This window comes from Aristolochia californica, unplaced genomic scaffold (genome assembly GCF_029961685.1).
Source record: "Aristolochia californica isolate CCGP_79_NKW_82.1479 unplaced genomic scaffold, dmAriCali1.0.hap1 SCAF_10, whole genome shotgun sequence".
In the NCBI taxonomy this organism is placed as follows: Eukaryota; Viridiplantae; Streptophyta; class Magnoliopsida; order Piperales; family Aristolochiaceae; genus Aristolochia; species Aristolochia californica.
In genome coordinates this window covers 34708969-34736819 of record NW_027181771.1, presented here as the reverse complement: position 1 = coordinate 34736819, position 27851 = coordinate 34708969, and the positions used below count along the sequence as shown (strand labels likewise).

The 27851-nt window shown below is 39.4% G+C and overlaps 3 protein-coding genes and 1 pseudogene across 3 annotated transcripts; 1 reads left to right on the top strand and 3 right to left on the bottom strand.

Moving 5' to 3' along the window:
* Positions 1-891: 891 nt before the first annotated feature.
* On the bottom strand, positions 892-4188 carry LOC137938312 (BTB/POZ domain-containing protein At3g22104-like). Its single transcript, XM_068783293.1, has 3 exons — positions 4022-4188; positions 1674-2765; positions 892-1458 (listed from the first exon to the last, which is right to left on the bottom strand). Exons 1-3 carry the CDS (start codon positions 4076-4078, stop codon positions 1039-1041), a joined length of 1569 nt encoding a protein of 522 aa, XP_068639394.1. The 5' UTR covers positions 4079-4188; the 3' UTR covers positions 892-1038.
* A 2861-nt stretch (positions 4189-7049) lies between these two features.
* Positions 7050-9901, bottom strand: LOC137943183 (scarecrow-like protein 32; annotated as a pseudogene).
* A 7525-nt stretch (positions 9902-17426) lies between these two features.
* Positions 17427-18726, top strand: LOC137942772 (uncharacterized). The gene is made up of 2 exons (XM_068788513.1): positions 17427-17787; positions 18403-18726. The coding sequence occupies exons 1-2, from the start codon at positions 17471-17473 to the stop codon at positions 18458-18460; spliced, it is 375 nt and encodes a 124-aa protein (XP_068644614.1). The 5' UTR covers positions 17427-17470; the 3' UTR covers positions 18461-18726.
* A 1242-nt stretch (positions 18727-19968) lies between these two features.
* Positions 19969-27534, bottom strand: LOC137943182 (uncharacterized). The gene is made up of 7 exons (XM_068788877.1): positions 27467-27534; positions 26151-27045; positions 25885-26072; positions 21512-21548; positions 20826-20882; positions 20602-20672; positions 19969-20443 (listed from the first exon to the last, which is right to left on the bottom strand). The coding sequence occupies exons 1-7, from the start codon at positions 27532-27534 to the stop codon at positions 19969-19971; spliced, it is 1791 nt and encodes a 596-aa protein (XP_068644978.1).
* Between the last annotated feature and the right edge of the window lie 317 nt (positions 27535-27851).

The following is a 27851-nucleotide window of genomic DNA, read 5'->3' as shown; positions in this document are numbered from 1 at the left end:
ATAAACCCATTTGGGTATACAGAGAAGATCAAACTGAAAACTACCCTATTCCCCTAATCTGAGGGTGCCGACCATGCTTATACTCAAAAGTCGTCATAAACTGACACCTCCAAATGCCCTCACATCTTCCATGAGAACGCCACTTAGAAACAAAATATTTAAACTACTCTTTCTCTGGTCGGATCCACCTGCAAGAGCCTTTACAAAAATTTGGTAAAACCAGAGGAAGCTAAACCAACAAGCTTCGCTGGTACGAAACACCCAGTTCGTGTCCATCTCAATGCTTATAAAAAAGGCAAATGAAATTTGATTGGCTTTGGCTCTATTCGATTTTGGTTGGTTTAGCAACTGGACAGTTTTGTGAAGCCTCCGTGGGTAGCTTCCAATTTGTTGTGTATTGCACAATTAAATGCATCTCAGCCATCAGGCTTCCTGCAATCCCACACAAGCTCGCGACCGGTTGAAATGTTTTGTTTCCCTCATAAGTTACTCTAGCTTCGACCTTCATCTTTTCCGGAACCAGAAACTTGAAACGCCTCGTATACCAAGAATGCTTTCCCATCTTCCATGTTGGTAACAGAAACAAAATCCTCTCAGAACTTCAACTTTCATACTTCAAAGATTGAAAAAAGAACAATTTTTTCTTCATGCGATTTGATTTAAGATTTCCGGATAATTTGCTCTTGACTTTTGTAGCTTATACTCGCCGTCTTTGTTACTGAAAAGAACTTGTCAACTTGCATTTGCAGTGACAATGACTAGCAAGAAAAAAAATGCCATTCTCGATGAGAGGAGCACCACGCGTTGTTAAAAATCTCAATCGACTGAAACAAAATGTACCCACTTTTCCTTTATCAGAGATACATACAGGGCACCAACTTTTCGCACAGCCATGCAGGACAGAGAAGGATCAAGATGTTGCTTTTGATCACTTCCATTCCTTAAAAGTAAGAAAAACGGCTTATAAATGCAGGGCAGAATTTTGTCATTGTATAAGAAAGATGCGTGTAAAAAACCCGCTGACACATATTTTTGTCATTAGGAACATAATTTGGGCAATGATCTTGGGTTCCCAGGACTTGATAATCTTGGCTTCATGATTTTTGCCATCTGAACCTGCATCTTTCTGCAGATTTTCTCTAATTCCATGACCCTCCATTGCATCCCTTGTAAATGTGCTTTGAGGTTTTCCTTCTCTGTTGAGATGTCGAGTTTTTTGGCAACATCAGTGGATTTGCTGATGAAACTAAATGGTGTACCATGAACAGATTTGAGAGGATCTACATCTTGCAGAAAGTTTTTGAGCTTGGACTGTTGAGACACGAGTGCTTGAATTGCTGTTCTTGGTGGTAACTTCGGGTTTTGGGCAAGATGTCGGCAAGCCACTGTTGATAGTTTTTCGTAGTTCAACACATTACATATCTTCATCTTGTCCTCTTCCGATAATCCAGAATGAACCTGTCAAAATTAAACACAATCTCTTTCAAGCTTACCATACAAGAAAGATCAAACGAGGCAGAGTTTCCACCAGAAGAACTTTTATCCAACGTTCTAAACCTAGACATTTACATAGCTACCATCTGATACAGAAAAGAAACAGCAAAATACATGCAACTCTGTCAAATTCGGCAACCTGTAACTCAAATTATAAGGAGAATACCACAAAGATATACCTCTAAATACATGTCAACTGCCCGGTAAATCCCATCAAAAGAATCTCTCGCTGAATTTGGTAAGGCCATAGCAAGAGCAATAAACTTTGATGGCTTCAAAGAAGAATCTGGTGCCACTTCGGCTATGTACATGTCCATCAAGGCCCCCACTCTTTTCAGTCTAGATGAAGAAGCTTGAAACCCGCTACATAGGAAAGACTTCAAGAATCTCAAGACCAAATTCACATCATAAAGAAAGCTCATCCCAACTGGTGCAGGAACAAGCAGATTATCCAATGTGGCTTGATCAAGCTGCGATCCAATCATACTCTCAAGCTTGTTTTTGCAGCACTTGTGTACGTTTACACTTGACACAACTCGGAGCACACCAAATAATCCTTTGCACGAAACAGAGCCTCTATCAAGCAAAAAGAGCAGATCCACTATAATCTCTATAGCTCTGCACTTCTCATTGTTTTTGGCACTAGAGACTTGTGATTTGAGGAAGTAGAAGAGAAATCTACTGATAGTTTGGTGATCTAATTTATAGGAAATCATGCTTTTGACCAACTTTTCGATGATATTAGAATTGAACACAGCAAGGTCTTCGTACCACCTAGCTCGGTAGAGGCTTATTTTGGTGCTCTCACTGCTTCTGGTATCAAAAGAGAAACGGAACCCAGTACTATCTGGTGAGGAAGTGGAAGGGCTTGTCTCGTTGGCTGAAGTAATTCTGAACACAGCAGAATCCAAGCATTTCTGGAGGAGCTGAGAAGAACTCGCTGATGGAGATAAGCTCTCACATTGTTTCAACAATACCAGGAGATCAGCCCAACTCCAATAAGCAAACCCTTGAAGAGCCTTCTCAGTCTGCTCAATTAAGTTGTGAAGAGAAACATCTTCTGTCATTTCCATGTAGTGGCCAATGGAGTGAAGAAAACACGCATTGGAGGGAGTTACTTCAACTAGTCCATTGTTGTAACAGAACCGTGTCATGAGCTCGAATGCCTCTGCCCCTCCGGGTAGATCATGAAATATTATTTTCAGGTTTGAAGCTGATGTTGATTTACGGAACAGTTTTCTTAATTTCCCCGAGAAAGAACAAAGTACTCCCTGGACAATTATCCAAATGAGCAAGAGTTGGTTTCAGCAACGACAACAACAAAATCTAATAGAAATAAGCCGATTCTTTTTCTGTTTGAAGGCAAATCAACGAATAATGAGAAATAGATTTCCTATCAGTTTCCCATCAGCAGCAGCATTGAATTTTTGAAAACGACCATGAAGGAGCACAGTGAGAGGTCGTAATACACAATAAAGAGCTCAATAAAAACAGAAAACGTAGTTATAGGTGATCCTCCTGAAATTGGTGAATAGAGCAAAAGCGACAACCACCACGACAGGAATAACAGTCGCGCTAATCCTATGCCCTCCGCCGGAAAAAGGTAAAATCGACAAACAGGAAGGAAAGCATTAAAGTGACTTTAAATCATCAATTAACGAGGAGGAAGAAAATAATCTTCACCTGTCATTTCTGTGGGGATCAACAGCGATCTCAAATAGCAACAGAGAACCCAAAACTTTTTGTTGGGGGGTAACAAAAGAAAAAAAAATCAGAACTGAAAGAAATCGGAGCAGCGGAGAGAGACAAAGAGTTTGGAAAGGTTAAATAAAATGAAAACATCTGAGCGCAGCGAACCAGAATGTAGCAGGCTAGTGACTCTCGAACCAGACTTGAAGCAGACGAAACCAGATACTAGTCCTGGCAGATGCGATAAGCTCGAGAGGATCAATTAACGAAAACAGGAACCATGAAGTAAACATTTCACGAGCCCAAAGAAAAAAATTACTTCACCAACCACTGTGCGAAAAACAGAAAGACGAACAGAGTGCAATGGACATAATTATTTCATTGTCAGTAGTCAAAGCGCGAACGAACAAAACCAACCTAAAGAAATCACTGAGACTGATATGAGAGAGACTACCAAACGAAGCAGAAGAGAAGAATACTCTGAAAGAAATAATGGCCAAAAGGAGAAAAAAGAGAAAATTGGATGGCTAATAACCATTGCTGGGCTCGGGGCTTCCCCCAAAATAAAACGATAAACTAAAACTAAAACAAAAATATTACAATGCGGGAAGGAAGTTTATCATTATTTAAGAAAAAACAGTAGCAGAGCTGCTAAAAGATATTCATCAACCAGAGAAAAAAAGAATCCTCTGAAACATCCGAAAGGGAATTTTGAACAAGTTTCTTCCAGCCGAAAACAAAAGTCTCGAAGCAAGCAGAATCGGAAGTTCCAAACAGAATAAAGAATAACATACAAAACAAAATGGAATATGTAACGCCAAAACCAACAAAGCAGCACCTTGTCCACCAGGAATACCTCTTCGCCATTCACATCCACTTCCAGATCACACCCCATGTAGAATTCTAAAGAGGTCTAAGACGCAGCCGGGCAAGGAAAGAAAATTCTGGGAAATCCCTCTGGACGCAAAACAGAGCAACTCTCTTGGATCAAACAAGGAAAGTCAATGAGACAGATCAGTGAAGAAAAGAGAAAGCATAAAGTCATATTCTCGGATGGGTATAAGGACGATAGAAAGAGAGTGTTTGTGGAGTCAAGGAAGAAAGCGAGGGCAGAGGCATGAAACAACCAAGGAAAGAAAACTGTTGTTAAACGACTAACATTCCTGCTAGCTCGCTTTTTCTATGGCTGCCCAGTGCCAGTTCATTATCTTATGCTTTTATAACAGCGCCCAAAGCTTGCAAATAACGCTCTTTTGCTGTCTACATGTGAATGCATATATATATAATCCAATACCCAGTTTCTTTCGATGACCAAAAAGATAGTAAGTCCCTTGTTTTCAATACCCACTTCACAAATTTGGTATTAGCAACAAAAACCAGTACAGTATAGGCTAGCAAAAGCCTCATAATTGAATGCCAAAGACAAAACGAAGAACTCTAGTTGGACTTGGAATTAGGTTGGATTCGTCTTTCTAATCTTCTTCTATTTCGTGAGTCGAAGTTGTTTGAGTTTGCCTCTAAAGAAAGGATTATCGACTCACTTTCACTTTCAGTCCTTGTATCAAGTAACTATATTTGCACTTTTGATTCAATTAAGATAAAGTTTAAGGAAAGTTTACCAAGCCCAATTTTATGGAAGAACAAAGACGTGGGAAAAGATAATCATTAGTTAATCAACTTTTGAATATTTCGCTTGTCCCACTAGCACTTTCCAGTTTCGACAAAATTGCAGTCAATGTCGAAGGGGGAGAAATGACCAGACGCCTTACGGTTGCTGGCTTTGCTGCTGTCTTAGGCTTCTGCAAATTCTCCATCAATTTTCAGAATCTGATCGGTCAATGCTTAATGCTCATGCCTGCTGACTCCAAATTCATCATTTAGAGCTTGCTTTTCTGATCATCTACTGGAGAAATGAAACGTTGCTCCATTTTGTGTCGCTCGATCATCCATCATCTACAGATGAAAAATCAAAAAGAAGAGTTACGGTCTTGCCTTTGATGCTAGGACCCATCGAACTCAATTGACAATGGAAGTGGCTTGCGTAGTTTTTTATACAGGAAAGAGGAGGAAATTTTTTTGGATCAACGAAAGCCGTCCCCCATGATGGAAGAAAGGAGGAGTCAGACAGACGAAATCATGGAAGGATGAACATGCAACAGCTTTCATCTTTTCTGGGGAAAAAATGGTAACTGTGGTTCAATGCTTTCCAACTCATAAGGCATCAGCCGGACGAGAATGTGTGCTGAGTGTGGTTCAATGCTTGATGCGCTTCTTTGTCGCTACATTTGCTGGACTGATGCTTTTCCCTTTTTCTTTTCTCTGTTTTCTATCAGTACGCATGGAGCCCAATACGGGTCTAAGAACGAGAGAAAGATATTACATGGGACGAAGCCTATTTGATGTGCCTCGATTTCAGGGGTTTGAAAATCGACCCAATCTGGTGGTGAAGTGGTTGGGATGGTTATGGATCAAGTTGGGTTCAGGTTTGGGAAAATCCGACTTATCCTCGTCAACCTAACTGGAAACTCATTCCTGCAAATACGTGAAGAAGGAAATGATCCGTTTATGAAAGTATAAGTTGTCAAAGAGAAGCTTTTACGGATCAATTAACAATTTATTTTCTTCTGTCATCGATTGTCCGTAATTTACCAAATTCTCTCGAGAAATGAAGGATTCTCACTGTTTTGATTCTAGTGTTATCAGCCAGCTCATCCCTTAATCACCCAGAATCCTACAAACCCTGTTCTTTCACTCTAAGATTAGGTTTTCAGTGTTAATCCCCCATCCTCTATACCCACCCCCACCCTATAGCAGCTCTTAGGAAGGGTTAGTGCAGTTAAAGGACGAGAGGCCAAAGGAGTGGACCAAACACCTGACACATGATAATTGGCTTAGCTTATCGGGGACCCACTGCATGTCCCATCATTGTCTTCCTATAACAAGAGACAAATGCAGGAAAAGAAAAAAAGGATTCAATTCTTTCCGGTTTTTAGAAGAGTATGACAATGGTGTAACTTGAATCCAGTTTTAGGTTCTCCATCATTCGATTACCATTGTTCTTTCATGATTCCTGAGTTGCCTATCAATGTCATACGAAATACAGTCGTTCGTTTGATTAGGATTCCTTTTTCATGCTTAGAAGCATATCAAGAAACACTAGTCACTCTTTCCCGTCTTCCTTAGTAAAAAAGAAAGGACATGATTGTTGACAGGGTAGATCATGGTGTTCTAACTCGAACTCAGGAACCAAATTCTGGGTATGACGTTTCCGCAATCATCTTCTACTAGATTTGTTTTTGTTTTTTAATCATATAAGAACTATTTTACCTGTAGCAGATTGAAGGCTTATAGTCTGATGACAAAGTGGAACGGTGGAAATACAAATACATGAATTTGATGAAGAGGCATATGATTTTGAGTTCTTGTTCCTAGTTCTTGAAAACGAATCAATCTAAGTGCACAGCTCTTCACTTAAGAGATGTCAGAGTTGAGATCCATATTGGCACCATGCGAAGCAGAAGTTAGTCTGGTTTTCAAGTCAGTTAATTAGCTGTAAGTTTTTATCCAGAGTGATCATCATGAGCAAAGTGATTTTGATGTCTCGCCACAGGGCAAACTATGTACTCTTCTCTTTCTATGCTCTCATGTGAACAAAGAGCAGGTCTCACGCACAGGATTCAACATGGGTTTTATTCCTGCAATTTGTTAATAACTGCACGCCGTCATTCATATTTGTCTTGAGCTGATTCTGAGGAGGAAAAGGCACCCTATTTTGTCAAGTCTGTGCTCCAGAAGAGGATGAGAGCTCATCAATTGGCCGGGGACTATATGATCTTACCACGAAGTTTAATTTACTCTTCAAATCTTCAGGGAGACCAAACTGTTGCAAAGACGGAGTTATGGCTTTTCCATGTGAGGACGAGCATGTTATAGAATATAGGAATGATGAATAATATTATATTTATTATTATTTATCAGGTATAAATTATTTATAGAATTATACAAAGAGATTGTAGGTGATTGAGACTCTACAATTTGAGTTTATCTCTAATTCAATCACTAATTGTCTTTATCTCTATCATTATTTTTATATCTATCACTATATTTTTCTCTATCTCTATCATGCCCTTGCAAAATAGAACTCCAACAGGAGTGTCCAATCTTGATCTTCAAAAAGAATGTTCTTGGAAGTGGTTAGGAGAGAGCAACTGCACTCGAGGCAGCTGGTACGGATGGAATTTCATCGTCAGGTGGCAAAGTAGCGGCACTGAAGGCGGCTGGGGCAGACAGAATTGCATCGTCTGGTGGAAGAGCAGTTGCATTGGAGGCGGCTAGTGCGGACTGAATTTCATCGTCAGGTGGCAGAGCAGTGGCACTGGAGGAGGCTGGTGCAAATGGAATTGCATCATCAGGTGCCAGAGCAGCGGCACTGAAGGCGGCTGGGGCAGACGGAATCGCATCATCTGGTGGAAGAGCAGTTGTACTGGAGACGGCTGGTGCAAACTGAATTTCATCATCAGGTGGCACAACAGCGGCAATGGAGGCGACTGGTGTGGACGAAATTACATCATCCAATGGAAGAGCAACGACACTGGAAGCGGCTGGTGCGAACGAAATTTCATCATCAGGTGGCACAACAACGACAATGGAGGCAGCTGGTGTGGACGGAATTACATCATCCGATGGAAGAGCAACGACACTGGAAGCGGCTAGTGCGGGCGGAATTTCATCATAAGGTGGCAGAGCAGCGGCACTGGAGGCGGGTGGAGCAGCAACTGGGGTGGACATAATTGCATCGTTTGGTAAAAAGATAACGATTGGGGCGGACGAAATCGCATTGTCCAGATAGGATGAAGAAGTTTTTTTTTTTCCACTCGTGCGAAACTCACAAGTGTGAAAGCACACATGTGAGTTCTCACGTTGCGCACATGCGTGCAGCAGCACTGGAGGCGGTTGGTGCAGACGAAATTTTATCGTTCGGTGGCAGAGTAGCGGCACTAGAGGCGGGTGGAGCAGCGACTGGGGTGGACATAATTGCATCATCTGGTAGAAAGACAGTGGTTGGGGCGGACGAAATCGCATTGTCCAGATAGGATAAAGAAATTTTTTTTTTCTACTTGTGTGAAAGCACACGTGCGAGTTCCCACGCTATACACATGCGTGCGCAAGACAACTCGTCCAAGAGGGAAATAATTTTTCCCCTTAGAACTTAGGTCATCTCGGTGTGGGGGGGGGGGGGGGGGGGTGGCAGCACCGGCAAGCTGGGGGCGGTCAGAATGATGAATAATATTGTCGTTACTATTATTGATCAGGTGTAAACTATTTATAGAGTTACACAGAGAGATTGTAGGTGATTAGGATTACAATTTGAGTTTATTTCTAATTCAATCACTAGTTATCTTTATCTTTATCTCTATTATCATCTTTATATTTATCACTATATTTATCTCTATCTCTATCACATGTCCTCGTCTTTCTTCATTCCCCACCCACTAGCATGTTCATTCAGTAGGAACTTGACTTCAAAAAGAGTGTCTTCATAGAAGGGGAGACTCAAAAACTGGGCCTTCTTCATGCGTTGCACTAACCGACCACCGGATTCCAGTCTCTCTCTCTCCTTTGCAAGCCTTCGAAGCCTATGATGCTCTTGATCTTGTACCCTATGTCGAACTTGTACTCTATCCACTGGAAACTATCCTTGGGTAGAAATGTCTCCAATACATCGAAAGGTATCCAGAGATAATTGAAGCAGGTGGTGATTCTTGAGGTGAGGCCGGAACAATCCAAATCCGTGTCCTCATTGACCACTACAACGAATTGAGGATTAAGACTTCTAACCCCCTTTAGAAAACCATCACAAAGGGAGAGCTCGTGGGGGTTTGCTTCGGGCAGGTAGCGAAGCCAGTTTTGGCAGTTCACTATTAAGACCTCGTTGTCTCTAAGGTTCAGAAGATGAGGGTTCAGTTATACTAATAGCAACTCTTAGGGGAGGAAAGATGTCTTCGCCGATACATTGTTGGATCTCGAAGGAATACATTCAATTACATTCGAAGGGAACCTCTATGCAATTGATGAACTTGCTGATACGCAGACCTACTTATTCTGTTGATATGTTGAGTGAGGGAGGGATTTGAGGCCTAATTGATTGCACAGTGATTCTCAGAGGAGAACCTTCAGGTCTCTTGGCCAAAGCATCGATTAGTGTTAGCCACTGCATGCAGTGGGTGATGCTAAAATCCAAGATATGAGCCTTTTGGGCACCCTTGAATTGTCTTGTAAATGGCGTTGGTTGATGCACAGAACCCAAACCGATGTCAAAGAATAAGATCAACGTACCCAATGAGTTCCGTCACAGTCATAGATCTAGTCCTACTCCTAAGGTTGGCTGTAGTGATAGCATCGTGGAAGCCCATGGAGTGGGGCAAATCTTGAACGCCCTATAGACGAGTGCTCTGAGAAAACAAGAACTGAGCCTCTGGCTAGGGTCCCCAATTCTAAAAGCAACATTATTGAGGACCCACATGATCTGTTGTGCTAGGGTAACATCGTTGTTCTCTAGGGCTCTCGCGTAGTGGAGGAGGAGCTTCTCTATGCTAGCGCCATTGAGACTACTGAGGCACCCCTTGAGGGCTTCGGAGAGAGATCCTTGACGGATGTTAAAGAGATTAGGGTTTGGAAGGGAGGATGTCGGGTTATTTCGAATTTGATTACTCTTCATGTCACGGAATTGGAGAAATGTGGAATGAATCAGGGTTTTCTCCTCTCGTGCGTGCATGTAGAAAACTAATTGGAGCTAATTGAAGGAGAAGGTGAAGGGCGACTCATGCAATGGTGGGTTTTGACACACAACTTCTAAGGATTGGAGAGGTGGGGATTGATTTGTTGGGGCATTATCTTGTGGAAGATGTCTAGGAAATCTCTTCAAATTATGTGGTTTTTTTTAAAGAATTTAAGATAGGAGTTGGGGGGACTTCTTACATTATTCGAGGTACTCTATATATAATCGAAACACCAAGAACCAAACAACCAGATGAAAATTGGTAAACCCATACCTCAGAAAGGAATCTTATGCCAAGATGAAATGATAGGAATACCTATGTTTTCTTTGTAGAATATTTGTTTTGTCGGGTGCCAACAAAATTACAATGGGGCCTATGTCTCAAAATGACCAGTACAGTTACGATATTTCTTCATTCTTTATGGTTTGAGTGTATATTACAAAAAATTTCACTATTATGATACTCAATCGAGCTTACAAACTCAACTTTATCTAAAAGAAAAAAATGATCTTCTACTTGCAACATGTCATCACCTCAAAGGTGGAAGGCTAATTTCTTATCTTGGTCCCATTCTAATCGTCTCTTCTGAGTTAAGGTGAGATGGCGCTTGCCATATTATTCTTGATAGGAGAATAGGAGGTGGCAAGTAGGTTAAAGAGAGTGTCCTTAGCCGGTTGTTCTTTGGTCATACTAAAGAAACGCTTGTTGATGACAAGCTCCATGCCATTAATCTAATCAATTGAGGCTTTGCATTGAGTTTAGGGATCGAATAGGCATCGCTGACCGCCATGGATTCATAGAGCGAAGATGAGCGAAGAACTTGGTTGCTTGCGACATGTCAATCCAACACAAACAATGACAAAACCCTTTCCATGAAGACATTATGTAATTCTGAAGAGGTCACTTGAAGTCCTTGGAAAACATACAACTGGAGTTGGAATGGCTACCCAGTTATAGGCATGAATCCGAAACCCAAATTCTACAAAAGATAAAATGATCCCATATGAGTTTGAGCTTTCTCGCTGACACCCATGTGATTTTGAAGCCTTACCCTCTCAAAAAGAACAGATACTCCGTCCAACCAGTTTATCTTCTTTACATCACTGCTTCAAATATCTTTTTGTTCATTGTCCTTAAGAAAACAGATATTTCAAGACTTCACATCATCAACTCACCTTCACTTTCTATGAAGTTGAAGCAACTAATTTACCTCCTTGTCATAGTAATGTATTAGCTATCTTGCAAGAATGGAGAAGTGCAGTTCAAGAACTGTTTTGCCCATTAAACCTTTGCAGTCCATTGGAGAGCTACTATTGCAGCTAAGTAACTAAGATCTAAGTGGAAAACAACAAAACTTGTTAGTTTAAGCATTGTATAATGACTTCAATGAGGGTAAATGCAAATGTTTTGATCAGTAATCAATCATTCCCACAGACCTCCCTTTGCTTCTCTACAAGCGTAGGAGGCATTAGCATTCAGGGAGATGCAACTGGAAAGTGATAACATCATATTCCACAAAGGCGGCCACTACTTCATTGAATAAAATATGGAGTAAACAAGGCATCGTGATTTTCACCCTGGCATCATCTTGTCGGATCATAAACTTGATCCATGATCCATAATCCAAGCTCAACTCAAGGAAGCTTCGTGATTAACAGTTGAGCTGGCAACTTAAGTCGGTAAGCTCCTTGTGCTGCCAAGAAGATTGGAGAAGAAGCAAGATAAGCAACAACGTGTGTCGCAAAAAAATTTCCTTGTAACAAAGGTTTATGTGGTGATTATTCACCTGTTACATGTATAAATACCTATGTAAGTAATGTAAAAAGATAAGAAGAAACAAAAGAAAAAAATTCAGAGAGTTATCGTAGCCATTCTTCTTGCTGTCTAAGTGTAATTTTTTTTAGAGAGATAGAGAGATAGAGAGTCAATTTGATTTTCATCATAGTGGCATCAGAGCTAGTCGGAATCCTTGCATGACACTTTCGTTGCCAATTTTTTGTTGAAACGATGCTTCTGGCGAAAGATTTTTCAGTGAAAGGAATTCCAAAAACAGAGACGATGATGTATCTGGTTTTTCGATAGAGGAAGAAGACGATCAGTCAAACCCAGTCTCGAATTCTTATTTTTCGGGTTTCTACTTGACCCGGGTTCATTAAAATCGTTAAAACGACCGGTTTGGCGGTCAACTCAGTTTCAACTCGGCTGGTTCTGCAATCGACTAGTTTGGTTTTCCACAAACCCGGTTCACTACTTCTGAATTTATTAAAAAAAAGGTTCCCGCACGGTTTAATTCGTTGGGTATCAACTCTTCCGATTTGGTTCAACTTTGTGAGTTGACTCAGCAATCTTTTGGTGGCCCGTGACAACTCATTTGATGTCCGATTCAGGTGATATTGGAGGTGTTGGATTCGTATCATCGGAGAGTTTCAAAGTGATAAGGTATAAAACTTGAAACAAGTTTTCAAAGTTTTCTTTATTGAGAAATATGGTAGGCACCCCTCCAAGTGTTGACATTCAACAACAATAATTACGACAACTAGAGTATCAAGATGAAGGCTCTTCTTGGAGCACACGATGTCTGGAACATCGTTGAAAAAAGGCTTTAGTAGGCCCGAAAGAGAGATAAAAGAACTCTCTACCTCATCTATCAAAGGTTAGATGATGTTGTCAAGTGCAACCTTCACTAGAGAGGTGTAGAAGAAGTTGAAAACCTCTTACGAAGAGTCGAGAAGGTGAAGAAGGTCCGTCTCCTAGAGGTGAGTTTGAATCCTTACATATGAAGGCATCTGAAACTAGTTCGGACTAGCAGCTGTATTTAAAGAAATGATGAAAAGTTAAGAAGATGTGAGAAGATACTCCGCTTATCGTCGTGATGATGAAAGAAACCAAAGACATGGAAGAAATGATGATCGAGCAACTCCAAGGAAAATTGTAAACTTGTAAAGAAAAGTACAAAAGGAAGCAAAAACTTCAGCAGATTAAGGAATCTATTTGGAGTTAGGGATCAAGTTTAAGGGGGGGTGTTGGATTGTAAACTTGATCCATAATCCATGATCCAAGCCCAATTTAAGGAAACTTCAAGATTAAGAGATAAGTCAGCAGCTAAGTCGGTTTTCAAGACAATAGGTCGTTGTGTTGGCAAGAAGCTTGGAGAAGAAGCAAGATAAACAACCACGTGTGTGGCAATGAGTTTGCTATATAATAGAGTTTTATGTGGTGATTATTCACCGTTGTTATCTATAAATACCTATGTAAAGTTTGTAAAACGTTAAGAAGAAAATAAATGAGAATACAGAGAGAGTTATAGAATATGTTATTCTTCTTCTGTCTATGTGAGAAAATTCAGAAATTTACAAAGACGTTAAACAAAGAGAGAGACAGAGCCTTAAAGAGATCATTTTATTTCCGACACATCTTCGAGATTAAGATAAACTATCAACTTTGTCGTTAAATGGATGATTAAGGAGAAGAAATGAATGTTACTTGTGCCACTTATGATAGTACGAGGATGGAGGTTTTGCCTATCTTATGAAAGGAAAGACAACAGGGCAATTTGAATGGGGAACCTACACCACTGTTCAATTACTACACCTTGTAGGGTAGGCAAGGTGTTCGGCGAAAAGACCCACCATGTTTGAAGTAGGGTTGGTGGAATCTCGTAGGGACAACAAGGTACCAAATGGTTAAGTCCCCTGTTGTCTAGCACTTTTTCAGATGCCAGTTTTAGAAAACCTGAAATTGGTGGCAACTGAGCGCAGCTAGCCAATGCCACTACTTATCGATCTCCTCCCCCCGAAGAAATTGGGTAGATGCCTGGTTTCAAACATGGCTGGATAACAGAAACCATCAATAAGTAATGGGCTAACAATACCTTATATTAGTAACAGAAACTGACCCACGAAAACAAAAGCTTTTTACTGATGCCAATGGATAAACATGACGACGATTGATCACCAGACATTTGATAAGAAATCATTGCTGGGTTTACTCGAAAGGTTTCTGATCTCACAGAGACCCCAACGCCAGATGAATTCTACACCTGACTTTCGTCTGAAGATGAAGATGGTGTCCCACCATTGTCGTACCAGACACGATTGGTCGTAAAGGCTTCTTTCCTCCTCTTCTTCTTCTTACAGTGGGTGATAGTTCAGGTGGTTAAACATGGGATAACAATGGCGTGCGTCTCTGGAACAGGATCTGCACAGATTAGGACAGTCTAAAGATGAATGATGCGGGAGCGTTATATCATTTAACAGTTGGAAATTAGAGACACTGCTTTTATCATTCGTTTCACTGGCACTGATTCGTGAATCACGAGTAATAACAGAAAGCGCAGATAAAGAAAACCATTTTTTCTGGCCTCAGATGGCCTCAAGGTCCTCGACGTCGGTTTTGATAATTTCGGTTTTGTCCCTATGTTTCTGAGAGAGGATGGTAAGCAATTACTGAAGAAGCATCTCCACTGGAGCAGAACATGAAAGGTTATCATTGATATTTTTCGTCTTCTGGGATGGAGTCTGAACCTATCAATCACTTGTACAGTCAATATTACTGTTTGCTTTAGTGATAGATACCCATCGTTTCTGTATCTGGGCACAAACTTGCAGCCTCCACACCTCATTTACCGAGTACCCAGAGCGATGTTCCACCTGGCAATCGTGGAGACCTACTGGGTGATCCCCAGCAAGCTAGCATCACCATTGATCCTCATCTTTGGAGACAAATATCAGCCAGCGAAGCGAAGAAATTAGAAAAAGAAATTTTAAAGTGTCAGAATGTGAACCACTAGTTTGAACTTTTGCTTTCTGGGACCCTATCTGCATTTACAAGGACAAGAACACAGGCCACCTCCCTCGCTAGAAACCCAGAAGATTAATTGCAAGACAATGCCCTCACAGAAGTCAGGTTCGTTAAGGACACCTCACCATATAGGACACTGAATTTATAACTGGGATATGATCGAACTACAATCCAGAAGTTATTTCTTCTAAAGTAATGATTGCTATAGTTGGTTCAAGGAGCTGGAGAGTTGATGATCCAGAGAATTCCCTTCATAAAATGCCTGACTTCCCAGTTGCTATGAGGTTCAGTGTAGTGAAACTGGAAAAGATTGAAAAGAACAACAGCATCTGAAACAGGACAACAAATATTTGAAGAAGACAAATCCTGTCTCGGAGGGATGAGGAAACGGGGTCCTTTGGAGACATGTTTGTGTGAATTTGATAGAGCTTCTGAGTCAAGTTCGTGTTCCTTTCTTTTTGGGACCGCCTTTAAACGTTAATGACATGACTTGTTCCTGTCAAATCCAGCAATGTCTGTGAATAGCTACAACACCAGATTAATTTTAGAAGAGTTGCCCACCACATGCTGGCAGAGGAGCTGCAGATCAGGGGGGTTTTCACTTCCCATTTACTGAACTAACTTACCAATTTTAAGAATCAAACTCTTCTTCTTCCCATTCAAAGAGCAGAAAAATAGCTCTAAATAATCAATCAAAGAAGTTACTCCAGCAGAATTAAATGGCCAACATGCCACCGTTAATAATAATGTGACACAGCTCATGTTTTATTTAATACATCTCTAATTTTGAAGGTATTGAAGTGATATACGTGGTACATAACATCTTGTATTTTTAAATTTTTATTAGTTTTTAGCCAAAGATAGAATGTTAGGTCTCAATACATGATGCACAATAGTGACATATATCGACTTTTAAGGATTAACATAACATCGATAATGAGATGACGAATGATGACCTTAATTGTCGGATGAAATTATCTGATGAAAAGTGTGTTTGATGCACTAACAAAATTAAAGAAAGATCTTACAATGATACTAACAATTTTAAATTGTATAGACAAGAAAAATTTCATGCACCCCCAACTAACCGGATGATTTTCCTTGTCACATGTATAGATAAAATTTTATTTTGTTTAATGGTAGGAGTAAAGTTAGCCAAATGTGGGTGGATTTCATCATCATAGAGTGGCATGGAGTCCTCTTCCATTAATCAATTGAACTTTCTTAATGTGACATTTAGGAGACTACAATGGGACCTCCATGTATGAAAATTTATTATATTAGGTGGATAGACATGAATTTATCCTTTGATAATAAGAAAATGATTTCACCTAATCAATATTATAATCCTAATTGAATATAATAGTATATCTTTAATTGTCTAAGGATTTGAGGTAAGAACACCCAAGTACCATATTTCTATATGTATGTATGCCTAGCTTCTTTCAAAATAATATCATATTATATATTTGTATGGATACTTTGTCAAAATTACAAACATATTGAATAACATATGTATAATATGAGCTGATACATTCAGTCATGCAATCAGCCATAATTAAATATCACTAGTAGAAAATAAATAGATAGCTTTGTTTACTTCAAATATGTGTCAAGGTCTAAGAATTGTTGTCTTTCTTCACTTCTCAATCACCATATCACAATTGTTTTTACCTTATTAATGTTAATACATTGTTAACAATAAACTCGTTTACTTTCTAATAAAAGTCAAGAACCGTCGGGTGTTTTAAAGGCCTAGAACTAGCAAGATTAAGTTAATACGATGGAGATGGATATAGAGATCTTACCACAATTTCATGTCCCAAAAGCTCGAAACTACCTTCTACACATGTTTGAATATTTTCTTTCTCTTTTTCTCTCCCTTTTTGTCAGCTTCTACATGAGATCACAATTAGGGTAGGCGTATTATTGATATATAACGGGTATTAATTAGTATAATATTAAATTTTGTTGTAAAAGATACAATTTCTATAGAAATTATAAAAATAATTTATCTTAAAATATGTAGATATTTAAATATTCTTCAATGGACCCACTAATTAGTTTTAATAATTTTTATTTACTATTTTAAATACTTTTGCTAATTTTATGTAGCATTGTTTTTTATGTGTGGCTAATTTTAAAAAATTTTACTTTTTTTTATATGATAAATTCTATCCCTATCAATAATTAAAAATGCTACCCCACACAAAACGAGTAAACGTTTTACTCACGGAAGTGAGTTGGCTTTGGCCCACGGCATTGACTCTTAAACCAAGTCTATAGTCCTTAAACTCATATTAAATACCTCAAATTCTACTTTGGCGCTTTAATTTGATCTCAGCGTACCCGCCGGCACTCTTCTCTATTCTTATCGTCGCCAATGAGGAGAGACAAAAGTGAGGTCAATGTTGATAATATAATTCGTTCTGGGGACCTTTTTAAATAAATACCGGAGAGATTTCTCAGATCTCCCTTGGGTCCACTTGACCTAGCGAGGAGCATTATGTTAATTAAATGAGATTGGGGGGATTAGTTTGTAAAAAGAAAGGGATGAACCCCTCACATCAAGACAAAACGACAGCTTGGAGAGAAGCGCGAGCGGCTCGTTTCTTATAAAAAAGCGTGCTCCGTCGTCTAACAGCCTTCCACACGTTTCGCCGAGTCAAGTTAGTGACGAAGGGGACGAAAGAACAGACGGAGAGGAGATGAAGATGATGAAGTTTTCCGAACTGGTGCAGTGCTGGGGGCAGCAGCCAGAGACACTGCAGCGGTCGGAAGACCAGTCGGCGGGACTGGAGGTGACGAGTGGTGCGAGGAAGCCAGCGGAGAACGCCGGCAGGGGGTCGAGGAATTCGGTGGTTTGGCGGCCGTCTCTGGGGGCGATTTCTGAAGATAAAGCGGCGACTGCGGTGGGGTCTGGGAGGAGCGAGCGGACGGAAAAACCGAGGAAGGAGGTGCCGGTAAAGGGTCGATCTCAGAAGGCCTCAAAGTTTCGCGCTCGTGACGATAGAGATCGATACGGGTAAGGATCTTTGCCGCGCTCCCTCCTTTATCACTTTCGCAGCTGCTTTTATAAAGACTAATAGGAGATTTTTTTGAGTACTTGCCTGCTTTATGTTAGGAGGATCAACGGAAGAGGTTCTTTTTCTCTTTCTGGGTCAAAATCTTCTTGACTTGTTTCAACTTTTTTCTCTCCTTTAAATGGTTAGGGATCGTCTACTCGGGTCTGAGTGATCTACTGAGATCAGGAAAAAAATAAAGACGAGAAAGAGTTATAAAAAAGATATGGACTCAGTTCGTTTTTTCTTAGTGTTCTTTTGGGTATCGTCTCTGTTGACCTTTTAATCAGACTAGAAGTCCACCTACTGGCACGTCATGCTCCATGTTTGAAATGGACTCCTCCTCTTCTTCTTCTTCTTCTTCTTCTTATTATTATTATTATTATGCTTCTTCTTCTTAAAAATAGCAGTGGGAACTGTTGTTAAAACCGAATAGTTCTTCTTCTTCTGAAACGGTTTCGTTTCCTTTAATGGAAGGTAATAGTTTCTGTAGAGTGTAGTCCAGCCGCTTCACCGTAGTTTTATAGGGTTGGAGCTGTGGGAGACTAATGTTGCTGGGTAAATGTGTGTTTTTGCAGGCAAATCATCGTACCTGCTGTAATTCCAGCACTCACTCCAACGGCCTTCTTGTTTTGAAGCTCTCCATTACTGTTTGCTGTCTTTCCACTGTTGACGTATATTTGAAAAAAGAAAAAAACGTAGAAGAAGAAAAGAATATGTAACTGTATGTAAAATTTCTCAATTCGATGAACGAGGATCGGCCTATTGAAAGAAAGAGAGATCCCTTGATCTCTTTCGACTGGACGGCATCTCTCGTTCAGTTAACAGTCGAACACATTGAAGACGATTAAGAAACTGTTAACCAGTGAATAAATCTATACAATAATCGGAAACAGTCTCAAGTTTTGGATCAATCTCTCTCTCTCAAAGATTACTGCATTAATTAAGAGACCCATGATTTATGATACGCGGGAATCGTGTTTCATCTTCTATATATACTTCTGATAATTTCTCCAATCTTGCTTACGGTAATCAATCTTCTAACATGCCTTTTTGCCGTTCCCACTGGAACAAGATGTCTGGATGAAGAAATTCAATTGACGGAGGATTGGTCGTGAAACCTTGAATTTTAACTTAGAAAGAGACCTAGCGGATATGCTAGGAAACTGAAAATTATTTGTGAATTCCAAGATATCAATTAGGGGTTGTTAATAAGTTGGATTGTATACATAAGTATACCAGCTTCAGATAGACTAGAATAAGGTTTTAGCAGTCAAAACTAGTTGGACTTTCACCCTGGCTGTTCCCATGAAAGTGGAGGAAGACGACCATTGACAATGATTTAAGCAAAAAAGATAACCCCCGTCAGTGGCCAGATTAAGGGTCCAATCCTGTTATTCTCCATCTGTAGAAAGAAGGGGGAGAACAGCACAAAACCCCCTTCGTCCCGACCTCTTTGCTCATAGTAGAGAGACCAGGAAAGGGAGGGAGGTAGGCAGAAAGAGACTTCGTCTTCATCCACTCAATTCTGTTATCCACTTCACTAGCTGAACTTAAAAATTAAAAAAAAAAAAACCCTTCAGATTGACCAATTTTCTGCCCTCCCCTAAGATTATAATTTTTTTTAATCCAAGTAGGACCTTTTTTAACAACTCAAATCCAGTCAAGATACAATAAAACTAAGCAAAATGTAACTTATATATAACCCTCGCAGATACTTTTACACGGGAAAGATGGCCTCTAAACCTGTTATTCCCCATCTAAAGATGGAAGGGGAGACTGGGCAAGAGCTCCGTGCTGGTAATAGAGAGAGAGCAGGAGAGGGAGGGAGGGTAGGCAAAAAACGAAAGGGTGCAAATGGAACATGAGTCTCGTTTTCGACCTCACAGACCACAATAACCAACCCACTCAGAAACTCAAAAGCATGGTAGATTACTAAACGGCTACTCTTCCTCGAACTCCACATTTAGAGGTCCTCTGCTGTGAATTCGCACTATGGACCCCTACCTTCACTCCTAAGTTTGCAGAAACAGAAAAATGGAAGATATGAGAGGTACATGATGCCATTTAAGTAAATCGTAGAATCACTTGCAACGAATTTCCATTGCATTTTTGGAAAATCCATTTTATCAATGTCGGACTACCTAGTACCCATTGATGTGTCTTGGGGTTGGACCTGTATAAAACTCACGGGTATCAGTCAGCCGGGAAAATGGCACCTGCTTCCTCTGACTTATCAACCGGTCAGTTGTTCTTGCATCCGATACCGAGACTGGCCTTGAGAATGCTTGAGCAAGCTCCAAGGCAGATGCTGCTCTACCATAGCGAGCCCCAGGGGTATCAGAGGGAACTGGCTTTGGAGGCTCAGTAGGCTTCCGCCAGGTCTCAGGCTCTGGCCGCTGTTGCTCGTACTGCTTCTCGATTTCCCTTCCATTACGCTTGTCATTTCTCCATGAACTCCTCAGCATATCTGCTTTCTCTGGCTCCAGACGGTGATCTCTCCTCTCTAAATCTCTTGCATTCCTCTGATCATGTGAAAAATGCTCAGGCTTCTCACCATGACGAACTGCTGGCGTATTGTCACCCTTTGTTTCAGGCTTTGAAACTTCAGATTTTCCCCTTCAAAAAATGATAAATGTTTGGGTTCAGTCAACTCAGACCACATTGGTTTAGAAAGACGCACAACATTTTCTACCAAAATAGATTATATCTAACAGAATAACGTATGCCAAGTTTGAGGAGCATATAAATTACTGTAGTATAATGTTTGCATATACCTGTTGACTGGTAGCTGAATCACTTCATGATTGTTGACAACAACATCATCAACCCCACGCTCTTTCAGGACCTGTAAATAGAATGTTGATCAGCTGAAGTGATAACAAATGTGTGACAACCGAAAAAGCACTACATGGAAGGATTTTCTATTGGTGGAAGGAACATCACATGAAAGAGAGAACTGGGGATGGACATTGACACTTTAGTTAAAACCAGCACATACGAGACCACAGAAACATAAGACAGTTAACATGCAAGGAGGGAGACAATCCTGCACAAGCTGATATGAAACCAACAAACAGAAATCCAGAAAGAAAATTCTTGAATCTAATAACAAATGTCACTTGAACTACAAGGAGGATCCAAATTGACCAGCACAGAAACACCGTCGGCCAAAAGATGACCCAGAAATCTGCTCTTGAAATTCGTAACCCGGTGACGAGAACTCCATGTTTAGCCCCATGGTGGAGATAATTTTTTTGCTGCATTTATTTATTTTAAATAGAAGGCAATGGAGGAATTGTTCATAATATGAAAATTTCAATCTTCTCCTTTTTACCTTTTCTGCATACGATTTTTTTATATATAGATTTTAAAATTTTAAAAACGTTCTGTCTGATGAGAGGTCAAGACTTATGTGACACCCAATTTTTTCTGTATGAAAATGAAACACTAAAAGTTCAGTACAATCCAGGATTGTCACAACCAAATCAATGCCACTGAGCAGGGAATAAAATTCTCCAGTTCATTTAATGCCACTGAGCAGGGAATAAAAGTCTCCAGTTCATTTAATGCCACCTAGCAGGGAATAGAAAAGGAACATGACTGAAGGCCAAATTAGAAGTCAAGGAAGGTGATAATATGAAGGAAATCTGCCTCTGCAGACATTAATAGGATAGTAGGACTTACCAGTTCCCGTGGCCGAGCACCTCCAAATAATACATTCCTATACCAATAAAACAAGTAGGAAACATGTCAGATCATGATAATATATTAAAAGAACATACCAAATTACCAAAACATATGGAATCAGGGGCACGAAATCTTGTGTTTCCAGGACAACTTTAAAAAAAGAAGAAAAAAAATAAACTTGAAATGACTCGTGTTTGAGTTCAATAGGCCTAATTAGTGTACAGTGGCCAAAAAAAAAAAAAAATCTTTTGTTAAGGCATAAACAGTCATAACTTTTGTTTATAGATCTTTACATTGTATGCTATAAAAAAATAAATATCTCATTCAACTTAGGAGCTAAGATCAGAAGGTACATCATATCCTGATTCCAATATTCTTCAAGACATTCAAGTCAAGCCTTAAAACTACCTCAAAACAACAACATCAAATAAATGAAACTAAACCGGTTAAATTTTAAAGACAAATAAATGAGTAGTTAGATTCTTTTAATGAACTAACAATCACAAAGATATGCTGAATCGCACTTGTAGAATGCACTACCATAGCCCAAATTATCTGATGGGAAACAGTTATTCTAAAGAAGAGCCTAACTAAAAAGTCTACCTTTTTCCTAGTCATCTATCTCATAGCCAGGACTCACATGTGATTCATCTTCATTATCATTGCCACCACAATAATCCTAATAAAAAAAAACTTGAGTCAACTATTTTAAGGACAGCGCATGAATTCTCCTCCATGTAGAGCATTATCAGGTCAGCCTTCCTTTTTCACCACTTCCATCTATGTCATCTTTGGCCTTCTCCTATTTTTTGCTAGCACTCATATAACATCATCAAGACCATTGTTGATTTCTAGGGACAACACGTAAACACAAGAGAGCTCAAGGGGAGAAGAGAACAGAGGAACTCTAGCTTTTGGGAGAGAGGAGAGAAAAAACCAAGAGAGGTGTAAGAACGAATTTGAGCCAAGAGGAAGAGGCTCGAATACTCTACTCTATGCCTTGAAGTTGTATTTATAGTGTTGTGAAGGTGTTTACAATGATTATAATACCCTTAGGGTTACAAGCTTCAAAAGGAAAAAGACACAAGAGGACATACACCAACTTGCATAATTACAATTCTATGTCATCTCTATTAAAGTTCTCCCCTTACGTGGCTGTCTTTGGACACTCCCCTAAAACTAGTGTTTGTAATTCCACTTTGCAAATAATTTTGGTCAAGAAACTTGTGTGCTTGAAAAAGAAATTTCCATTGCCTTGATTTGATTCATCTTCTTCTTGTTCACATCATACTTGTAGTTCTCATTTTGTCTCCTCCTTACTTGGATATTCTGGCCATATAAAACTTGATTACCACAACACGGGGAATTCTTCCTTTTTGGTTACCTCTTTCTTGTAGTTTTTCTTCTACTTCTCCCTCTCAAGTTGGGGATCTCTTTGGTCTTTACCAAGAGACCCAACTTGCAAAACATAATGGTGAGAGAAGAAAAATCACTCCTAGCTGTACGACAAAATTTCATACACCAGTTAAAACAGTCATAGTCTAAAATACACTTCGCTCAATTTCAATGACGGAAAAACAACCCAACTTTAGGACACAATAAAGAGAGTACTCACTTTCTAAGTATAGCTCAAACAAAAAACACCTCTTGGGTGAAGAATAAAAAGATTTGACTCAAGCTAGATGTTGAGCATACTCCTATACTTTTTAGGTAGTGGATCTATAGGAATTGCTATGAAGTGATTTTAACAAAAATATATTGAAGAAAATACTTTGAGGAATTAAGGGTGTGCATAAAAAGATAGCAACTCTCATACTTAAAAATGAATGAGGCGCACAATGCAACTCTTCATACTTCCAAGTAAGAAGGAGGCGCTTTTAGACCAATAGATGGATGAAAAGTGACTAAGTTTTACTCAAGAAGGAGGTAAAAAAATAATTCCTCTATGAACATGATGATTAAGGAAACTTACAAATCCCCAATAAGAAAGTTTAGAGATGGAACATAAAAGAAACTTTCTAAATATAGACTTCTCATATAGGGCAATTACTTTTTAACACAACTTGAAAAATTTACAAAGAAAATATTCAAGAGATAATTCTAGAATAAGGGAGATTTAGGACACTTACTTGGCATTTAGAATTAGGAAACAAAAAATTTTAAATAAAAAATTTCAGACTTTGTAAAAAAGGAAACTAAACTCATAATGGGAAAGACTTCTCTTAAGGAAAGTAATGTAATATGAGATCAAATAACAGAAACTTTTATGGAAGGAAAGATATTCAAATCGGTAAAATCTTGACTAGATTTTGAAAATAAGTAGGAAACTCAACCAATATTAGCAACTCAAAAAGTGAAGCCAAAAATTCAGCTTAAATTCGGATCTTCACATGTAATAGGATACCAATATGACTTTTGATTCTTCCAGTGTGGACATCTCTCTCTAGAAAGATCAGATTGAGAAACAATTTATTTGGATAGAAAGTAGACTCACATAGCTTTCGTTTGAGATATAATTCTTAATATAAATCATCACTAATGTTGGTACAAATCGTTCAAGAAGTTGAGGCTTTCAACTACTACACGAAACTTTTCTGCTACTTGACCTTTACTGCTTCAGATGTTGATTGCTCTTTCTAGAAAAATATGATTTCAACGATTCTTTTTGAGTTGGAAACTAGACTCAGAGATCTTTCCAATGGTATATAATTTGCTATATGAAACATACGGTAAAAGAGTGAAACATCCAATGAAAAACAAGAATGGGGAAAGAAGACTTAAGGAAAAACGTGAAACTCCTCTTCTTTTTTTTTTCTTCTTCTTCTTCCTCCCTTTCTTCTCCATCTCCTTTTCCATCTCAGATCTTTGCCTGCTCTGATACCATATTGATTTCTAGGGATAACATACAAACACAAGAGAGTTCAAGGGAATAAGAGAAGAGAGGAACTCTAGTTCTTGGGAGAGAGTAGAGAATAAACGAAGGGAGAGAAATAAGAGGAAAAGAGAGAAGTGTAAGGACAAATTTGAGCCAAACGGATGAAGCCTGAATGTTCTACCCATGCCTTGAGGGTGTATTTATATTTGTGTGAAGATGTTTACAATAACTACAATGTCCTTAGGATTACATGTTTAAAAAGGAAAAAGACACAATAAGACATACACCACCTTGCATAATTACAATTATATGTCATCTCTATGAAAGTTCTTCTTATTTACTAGTCATGCCGCTTCTACACACGTGGGTCTCTTTTAACAACCCTCAAGACTAGGGGTGGCAATTTTATCTATTTACCCAATTATCCATTTGATATTGGATAAAAATCCTTATCCAATTAAAGAATCAAGTAATTTTACCTATTTACCAGAAAGGGTATGGATAATGGTTATTTCGTACCAATTAACTAATAATATTTAAAGATAATTTTATAATTTTAATTTTAGTTGGGGGAGTTTCCCCCACTGGGTCACCATGTTGGGTGAAGGCTTAGCCCCCTTTTCACCATTCTCATTTATAAAGACCAGGAGAAAAACATTGCTATGTAAGGGAAGGTGGAATCGTCCACTTCATTTCCTCTAATCTTTATATATTATGACTATCAATTTTTTTATTAATGTTACTTGTTTGTATGAATATTTTGTTTTATCTATTTATTTACCCATTTACCCAATTATTCGCGAGTAATCGGGTAAACAAATGGATAAAGGAATAGCTTAATCCGTGTCGATCAAAAAAGGTAATGGAACAAGTATAAGAGAAACAGAATGGGTAATAGAATACCCCTTCACCCATTTTGTCCGTTACCCATTTACACCCTACCCATGATTGATCAATTAACAAATAACTCATAAGTTTACCAACCCCTATCCATGCACGGATACTCTAAGCAAGTCTAAATTTTTTCTCTAAACATAAGTAAACATATCAAGTAACAAAACTAAAGAGATACCTAGGTAAGCTTAAGAAAAAGCAACTCAAGCACGATGACATGAAGAAACACCTGCCCATTTGGATGAAGGACCCTTACCAAAGGTAATAAATCATGACAACTTTAATTTACTGACAAGCCACCATTACAGAACTTGCAAATCTACAAGCGCTATTACTGCATGTATACTTCTTAACAAAGATAAATAAAAAATGTTGATAAAAATATAGGAACTAGCTGGCACAATGACTAGAAAAAGATCAATATGTGCATTTTGATGACCATGAATAATTGAAGGCAGCCATTCAGAAAACTTGGCAATATGCAGAAAGAAATCCAAAACACAACAGTCAAGCCCTAATGGCAATAAGTAGGAGGTCATGTAGTCTTTGAAAGATTTTTCAATATCTCATGATATTTAAATCAAAACACTAAAGTACCCACCTTTCCCTTTCAATGCTCTTGCTTGATTGATCTAGAGGCTGTGATCTGGGTTTCAAATTCAGTTTTGGACGCTCAACAACACGATTACCCCCTTCTGTCACATTAGATCCTGCCTTAGGAGTATGTGAATTTCCATGTATTTCAGTGATAACTTGCACATGACCTGAATCAGCTGATGGTTGATATCCCTAAAACCATCCAAAGCAACTAATTCGTCATTAAATGCATCAAAATCCAGAAAAAAAATAATGAGGGAGATATGTTACCTGCTTGGGGTTGGGCACTTGTGATTCACAACTTTCCAACAGCTTTGTCCTCGGAAGCAGCTTCAGTTTTGATTTATCAGACACTTCCACCACAGCTGGCAGCTGTGATTGTGAGTGGTATCCATCACCTAGTTTACCCTCAGTAGATGCTGGTCGGACTTGATCTAGATTATACATTGGAGGCCGAGCCCATTCATGGTTCATATGTTCCTTACCAGCACCGTATCTTCCTCTTGCATCGCTCATCTGATCCACACCATTATAGTTGTACATACCTTGGTGCGCATTGTTGTTATCCTTACTGAGAATGTCACTGTCTGCTTCAGACTGTCTTATTCCTTCGACATCAAGCTGATTGCAAAGTGAAGGTTTGGATTGCCATCGACCAGATTGAATATTTTCGAGTGCACTTGCTTGAACAAACTTGGAGACAGCTGCGGACCCTGACCAATTCGAAGAAGGTGCCGACTCAGTGACAGAAGTCACTTCCTTTCTAGCAGCCCATGCGTTTGGCATGTGACTCACAGCACTATTTGGCATGCTATTCGCCACCGGTGCGGTCATGCTAGGAAGTTTAACAGGGGCCTGAACAGGGTTTGAAGATTGCCAGGAGGAAAATTTTCCGGCATCAGGCTTTGGTTCAGGACGGCTAGCTGGCGCCCAGATGTTGGTGGAGCCGGCGTCATCACTCACAGTGCGACGTGGGGCAGAGATGCCATCCAGAGGTTTGCGTTCATCTTCATCGAAGTTGCGACCAATATGTTGAGGATGAGAAAAAAAGGATGCTTTCTCATCGAATGTATGAGAAGCGCCTGAAGACCCTGGACGGATCCGGTGATCAGATCGGCCAATGGGGTTTCCCCAAGAGGTTTGCCGGTCGGAATGCCTCACTATCCTGAATTTTCATACGAAACAAAAGGCAAAGGAGATTAAAAAAATCAATGAACTGATCTAAAATCTAGATAATGGTAGAAAATAGAAATAAATTAAAATAAGACTACTGTTTTGATACAAGCAAGGCAGGAACTACGACCTAGTATTTCCAGATCTTATGTTTTTAAGCTCGAGTGTTCTTATCCGCATAAAAGACAATTTCTAACCGCTTCTTGCCAGGCAAAGGCGAGGACTGAATTGATACCAAACGCATATTCGAGAATAAACACAAACGAAGAAAATTACCAGGAAACAGGGAAAAAATTACTCGAATGATATCAGAAGGAAGAAAGTTTTCCAATACATATATGTTGCTGACAAAATGACAGAGGAGCTGATAAATTTTCGGGAAAAAAAAAAACTAGGAAAGATGAAAATCTTACACGCCAGGAGCCGAAGGTAACTTTAGATCTGAAGGGATGGAACCACCATGGAAATCTTTCAGCGTCATCGTGGAGCCGCTGAAAATTTTCTTCTTCGACATATTTCTTCAAATATCGGCCTTCTCTGTCTCTGTCAAATTCAATCTCGCTTTCGTAGTTTACTCTCTCGTTTAGGTTTGCTTCTCTTATCCTTCTGTTGCGGCGACGGAAACGAGAGATTGCAAGCTACCGACTGAGACACCACGGGTCAGGGAGGCCAAGCCGAGATGGTGGAGAAAGAGGATCATCACCTGGCATTTAACCGTAAACTTGAGACGATCGAGTTTCGTGAACGAGCGTTCATCTTCTTCGTCAAAAACCCTTTCTTCAAGCGTTAATCACGAAA

Coding starts and splice junctions, on each gene's coding strand:
- LOC137943182 (XM_068788877.1), bottom strand. CDS start 27,534: ATGACGCTGAAAGATTTCCATGGTGGTTCCATCCCTTCAGATCTAAAG. Junction 21,549..25,884: donor AAGAGCATTGAAAGGGAAAG/GTGGGTACTTTA, acceptor TTATTGGTATAG/GAATGTATTATTTGGAGGTG. Junction 20,673..20,825: donor TCTTATGTTTCTGTGGTCTC/GTATGTGCTGGT, acceptor TTCTATTTACAG/GTCCTGAAAGAGCGTGGGGT.
- LOC137938312 (XM_068783293.1), bottom strand. CDS start 4,078: ATGGGGTGTGATCTGGAAGTGGATGTGAATGGCGAAGAGGTATTCCTG. Junction 2,766..4,021: donor AGGTATTCCTGGTGGACAAG/GTGCTGCTTTGT, acceptor ATAATTGTCCAG/GGAGTACTTTGTTCTTTCTC. Junction 1,459..1,673: donor CAGTTGACATGTATTTAGAG/GTATATCTTTGT, acceptor TAATTTTGACAG/GTTCATTCTGGATTATCGGA.
- LOC137942772 (XM_068788513.1), top strand. CDS start 17,471: ATGAAGATGATGAAGTTTTCCGAACTGGTGCAGTGCTGGGGGCAGCAG. Junction 17,788..18,402: donor GACGATAGAGATCGATACGG/GTAAGGATCTTT, acceptor GTGTTTTTGCAG/GCAAATCATCGTACCTGCTG.